The sequence below is a fragment of the Stomoxys calcitrans genome, chromosome 1 (genome assembly GCF_963082655.1).
Source record: "Stomoxys calcitrans chromosome 1, idStoCalc2.1, whole genome shotgun sequence".
Taxonomy (NCBI): Eukaryota; Metazoa; Arthropoda; class Insecta; order Diptera; family Muscidae; genus Stomoxys; species Stomoxys calcitrans.
Window position 1 is genome coordinate 244,322,256 of NC_081552.1, and position 6,113 is coordinate 244,328,368.

The 6,113-nt window shown below is 39.1% G+C and overlaps 1 protein-coding gene across 1 annotated transcript; it reads right to left on the reverse strand.

The window, feature by feature from the left end:
• Window positions 1-1,871: 1,871 nt before the first annotated feature.
• Window positions 1,872-4,443, reverse strand: LOC106091613 (very long-chain specific acyl-CoA dehydrogenase, mitochondrial). The gene is made up of 2 exons (XM_013258176.2): window positions 4,280-4,443; window positions 1,872-4,198 (listed from the first exon to the last, which is right to left on the reverse strand). The coding sequence occupies exon 2, from the start codon at window positions 4,098-4,100 to the stop codon at window positions 2,229-2,231; it is 1,872 nt and encodes a 623-aa protein (XP_013113630.1). The 5' UTR covers window positions 4,101-4,198; window positions 4,280-4,443; the 3' UTR covers window positions 1,872-2,228.
• Between the last annotated feature and the right edge of the window lie 1,670 nt (window positions 4,444-6,113).

Consider the following 6,113-nt stretch of genomic DNA (forward strand, 5'->3'; position numbering starts at 1 on the left):
TAACCCGTGTGGTGCTCATAGTCATTCCGTGTCGATAATAACTAGTTATACCCTCCACCATTTGATGGGGGTGTACTAATTTCGTCATTATGTTTGTAACACCTCGAAATCGGTGTTATGTCGTCGATCGTCATATCATTTTAAGTCGATCTAGCCATGTCCGTCCGTCGGTCGAAAGCACGATAACTTTCGAAGGAGTTAAGCTAGCCGCTTGAACTTTTGCAAAAATACTTTTTATTAGTGTAGGTCGGATGGGATCGTAAATGGGCCAAGTCGGTCCATGTTTTGATGTAGCTGCCATATAAACCGATCTTGAGTCTTGAATTCTTGAGCCTCTAGAGGGCGTAATACTCGTCCGATTTGACTGAAATTTTGCACGTGGTGTTTTGGTGCCTTTTCCAATAATTGTGTTAAGTATGATTCAAATCGGTTCATAACCTGCTATAGCTGTCATATAAACTGATCTTGGATCTTGACTTCTTGAGCCAATAAAGCGCGCAATTCTCGTCCGATGTGGCTGAAATTTTGCATGAGGTGTTTTGTTATGACTTCTAAATTGGCTCATAACCTGATATAGCTGTCGTATAAACCGATCTGGGATCTTGAATTCTTGAGCCTCCTAGAGGGCGCAATTCTCATACGATTTGGAAGAAATTATGTACAACAGTTTCTCTCATGACCTTCAACATACGTGTCCAATATGGTCTAAATCGATCAATAGCTTGATACAGCTCCCATATAACCCGATCTCCCGATTTTGCTTCTTGAGCCCCTACAAGGCGCAATTCTTATCCGAATGAACTGAAATATTAAACAATAGCATATTCTTATTCAATATTCTCTGTTTGCCCAAAAAGAGATACCGCACATAGAACTCGACAAATGCGATCCATTGTGGAGGATATATAAGATTCGGCCCGACCGAACTTAGCACGATCTTATTTGTTTTTATCTTTGTTTATAGATAGTACCACATAAGCAGATTCTTTTGAGATCTTTCAAAAGCTTACAGTTACTGCTCATTTTGAACGAACCAAGAAGTCCATGTTATTGGGACAGGCGATCAGCACGGTTTGTTTGTTGGATAGTGTTTGGTTTGTTTGTAGTATAGTGTGCCATTTTTCATCTGCCTACACCTGGAAAGGTTGGATTTTTTGTTTTAAGTCTTTTCAACATTATTCAAGAAAAAAGTTTACACAAATACATTCTTAACTAGGTCATCAAATATGACGACGCATGAGCCCAAGAGAGACTAATATTGATACATCTGGATCTGATTTGGAGCGAAACTCGCCACCCATCCAACAAGAATAAACTGAAGACAAGTTTTTTGAGCTTTTGGGTGACTAGGAATCCGCAACCAAAATATTTAAAGAAAATTTTCTGAAAAAAGTTTTTTTTTACAAAAAATCTGCATTAAAAGCCAGCCTTGCTGTGTAGTGAACATTATAGATTTTTGCTTTAAAAGAGATAAATTGCTCCCATATATACATTCCTAACTAGGCTACCAAAGGCGACGGTCAAAGTCGACGAACAAAAATAGGCACGATGTTGTTGTACTACATTAAATATTATTGTAGTTAACCCATGCTATATTTTCATAGGTAAAATTAGCAACGTAATCTGAAATTACCACCTACCAGACAAGATTAATTAAAAATATATTGATAAAGCAACCGTATCAGTGTCTCAACGCTTTTTTGTTAGCGACTATTAGTGTAAGCAAAGGAAATGTTATATATTTATGTATTGGCAAAAAAAAAACAAAACAAATATATGTAGGTGGCACAACAAGATCAGTTCCAAAGACCAGAAGTCTAATTAACGTAACTCTTATATAAATTGCCTTTCTGAATGAAAATAAAATTTCCTTCGTTAACATATAAGGGCACGTTTATTTAGACATAAAACTAACATTTATTTCGAAATGTGTATGCTTTTCTTTACATATTCTGCAGCTGAATCGTGTTAGTATTGAATAAAATTGACAAAAAATTGTGCCACAACAACTCATTAAAGGTTATTTTTTCTAGAGAGGTAGGGGTAATATGTTTAGAAACTTTTTTTTTGTATAAAAACAATTGTGCTAGATTTTCTTTAGGTTAGTTAAAAAACAATCAAAGGGACACAAATAAAATAAAATGAAATTGTACTGGTTGTTGAGACACAATTTCATGGAACAGTGTATGCAAGTGAATGGAGAATGAATACAATAGTGTTTTTTCAGTTTATCCTACAATATGGGTGGTTTTTACTCCACCATTTTCTAAAATCGTATTGGCTATATCGGACAATTCTTTATATGATTGGATGTGGCTTGAAGAAGTTGCATGCTTCAGATTCGTTCGACATCTTTCGTTGGCCAAATAACACCAGGCCTTTGTTAATTGGACTTCGTGGTCTGCTGTCTCTAGTTTCTCGTTGACGGCTCTTGTCGAGCGGGATAGTGTTACAACCATGGAGTAAATGTCTATAGCTGCGTCGGCCAAACGATTGAGCACATTTTGTTCGTGTATAATATTCTTGCCATATTTAACCAAAAGAGTTTCTACAGTTTTGCCAAAAATATCAATACACTCACCAGCTTCTTTGGCTGAGGCTGTCAATTGCGGAGCAACAAATGGCGATAGGTCAATTCCACCCATACCCACGGTAGAGGCGGCACGGCGTGAAGCTTCCTTGAAGATCAATCCCAAATTGGCTGCTGGGTTCTTGAACGCTTTCTGGAGCTCTTTAAGATGGGATCCAGCGTACTGGATTCCAGTAAGGGCTACAAACAATCTTAAGATGTCATTGGTTCCCTCGAAAATTCTGAAGATACGCAAATCACGCATTACGCGTTCCAAACCGGTGGCACGCATGAAACCCATGCCACCCAAAATTTGTATGGACTCATCGCAGACATACCAGGCTGCTTCAGAGGCAAATACCTTGGAGATAGCGGCTTCCAAGTGATAATCCTGACTGCCGGCATCCATGTTTTGGGATATTTGGAAAGCCATCGACTCAGTAGCGTATTGTATAAGACACATTTTGGCAAGTTTTTCCTGTATAGCTTTGTACTCTTTCAATTTCTTACCGAATTGAGTTCTGTTATTGCAGTGATCTACAGCTGTTGCAATACAATGCTTCATTGTGCCACTTAGGGTAGCACCCATGCCGAAACGGCCGTTATTCAAAATATTCATAGCTACTTTGAAACCCTCTCCTTCTTGACCCAAAACATTTTCGATGGGAATTTTTACATCTTCGAAGTATACCTCCGCCGTATTAGATGCTTTGATGCCCATTTTCTTCTCTGGTGCTCCGTTTGTGACACCTCCAAAACCACGTTCCACTATGAAGGCGGTTACCTTATCCTTCTTTTCGCCCGACACGGGGTCTACCATTTCCGTTTGGGCAAATACTGTCATGATATCTGCGATTCCTCCGTTAGAAATCCAAATTTTTGAACCATTTAAAACGAAATGTTTGCCATCAGCGCTCTTAACTGCTCGGCATTTAATTGAACCAGCATCCGATCCCGCGCTGGGTTCTGTTAAAGCAAAAGCTGCATACACCTTGCCCGTAGACACTTGGGGCAAATATTTTGCCTTCTGTTCAGGGGTACCATATAGGAGGATACCCTTGAAACCAATACTTTGATGGGCTCCAATGGTGATGCCCAGACCTAAATCGTTGGCACCCACAATTTGGCATAGACGGCCGTATTGGGTATTATTTAAACCCAATCCTCCAAAATCATTAGGAACTTGAATACTGAACGCTCCCAACTCCCATAATTGAGCCAAGGTATTATCATCAATCTTTGAAGCTTCATCGTTTTTCGCAGCATCGTTTACCTCCAAAAAGAATTTTTCAAAAGGATCTATTAAACTACTGGTAAGCTCTTTATCATCAGCCGAAAGTACGTCAGGGTAGGGAAAGACCTGAGTCGAGGCCAAATTGCCACGAAATATGTTGGCCATAAATGAGGCATTTTCCTGAGGTTTTTTGGCTTCCCTTTGTGCAGTGCTGGCTTTCGGTGCTGCTGTGGCATAGAGGCGCAATAAATATTTGGCTCTATTAGGTGGTGCAAATTTTTCAATCACTTTCAACATTTTGTTGTGTTTTTTGGCTATTTAAATATTTCAATCAATTTCCCTTGGACTTTGCTCGGAGACTGAATTACAAAATACTCTTTGTCCCTCAAGATGAACTGAAAAAGATGATGATAGTTGTCACATTCGCCAACAACAACAAAAAATCTAATACAACCCTGGCAATACTCAATACTGACCTTTGTGTTTGTCAAGTTATAAATTTCGAATTTCCGTGTGTTTTAAAAAATCAGACTTGTTTGTGTTTCTTGGAAGCTTATTTTATCCCTTCGATTTCTTTCGCCAAAAAAAGAAAATGTTGCAAGTTTGGCAGACTGAGTGCGAATACAACCTAGTCAAAAAATATATAAATACAGCTGGAAGAACTTCGGTGATGTCTACATGCTGAAAAAAAAACGCAGAAATACAAATAATGTCGCTAACAAGTGGGGCGTTTAGACGTAAGAAGTAGTCATAAAGTCGGACATTGAAAAACAGGGTTTTAGACCAGGATTTAAAGGTGGAGTTACAAAGGCAAATTTGCCCATGAACACTCCATTAAGGAACAGGGGCAAACTTCCACAAATCAATGAGTGCTGTCCAATTCAATTTTAAGCTCAATGATAAGAGGCCTCCTTTTTATAGTCGAGTCCAAACAGCATGCCGCAGAGCGACACCTATTTGGGGAGAAGTTTTTATATGGCGAAGTACCTCATAATTGTCTCCAGAATTAGAAGGGAATAACCACCGCTGAAAAATTTTGCCGCATCGCTTTTGTGGGATTTGTTGTTGCAGCGTGGCATTTTTAATGCATACGCATAGTATATCACAGGTATTCATAAAACTTAAAAAAGCATTATAGTAGGTTCATTTAACAGTTCTATACAAAAACTATGAGTCCCGTTATGATAGCAAAAGCTATACTGACCTTTTTCTTACTTGCTTTACAGGGCGGATTTAATAACAGCCGGCCAGGTTTGACAGTATTAAGATGTAAGATTTTTGTTTGCATTCTCTTTGTTGTTATCTTCTTTGTCGCATATTCTCTGCTCATGTACGCACACGTATACACACACGAACACAAATTTGTTTGCGTGAATTGGCAAAACGACGATCAGCTGATGGCAAGATGGCGGATTGCACCATTTGATTTGTGGTTGTTGTACAAATGAGACCACCTTAATTCTTTCGCCATGCTTGCTTTCAGTAATAGCCTCGTGCTCTCACGATCCGGATCACCTCATAGGATTTTCGTCGTCCTACTGACGATTTCGCTGTTCTGAAGTGTCACATGCCCATCAGGGATCGATCCCAAGTTGGGACGAAAGTATATAGTATTTTTGAGGTTAGGATTTTCATGCATTAGTATTTGACAGATCACGTGGGATTTCAGACATGGTGTCAAAGAGAAAGATGCTCAGTATGCTTTGACATTTCATCATGAATAGACTTACTAACGAGCAACGCTTGCAAATCATTGAATTTTATTACCAAAATCAGTGTTCGGTTCGAAATGTGTTCAAATTTTGACAAATTTTGTTCAGCGATGAGGCTCATTTCTGGTTGAATGGCTACGTAAATAAGCAAAATTGCCGCATTTGGAGTGAAGAGCAACCAGAAGCCGTTCAAGAACTGCCCATGCATCCCGAAAAATGCACTGTTTGGTGTGGTTTGTACGCTGGTGGAATCATTGGACCGTATTTTTTCAAAGATGCTGTTGGACGCAACGTTACGGTGAATGAACACATTTCGAACCGAACACTGATTTTGGTAATAAAATTCAATGATTTGCAAGCGTTGCTCGTTAGTAAGTCTATTCATGATGAAATGTCAAAGCATACTGAGCATCTTTCTCTTTGACACCATGTCTGAAATCCCACGTGATCTGTCAAATACTAATGCATGAAAATCCTAACCTCAAAAAAATCACCCTTTACAATGATTTCGTTTTCTAGGTCATGTTGTCAGAATGAATGAAAAAACTCCAGCGCAAATGGGTAGGACCCGGCACGGAATGACTATGAACACCGCACG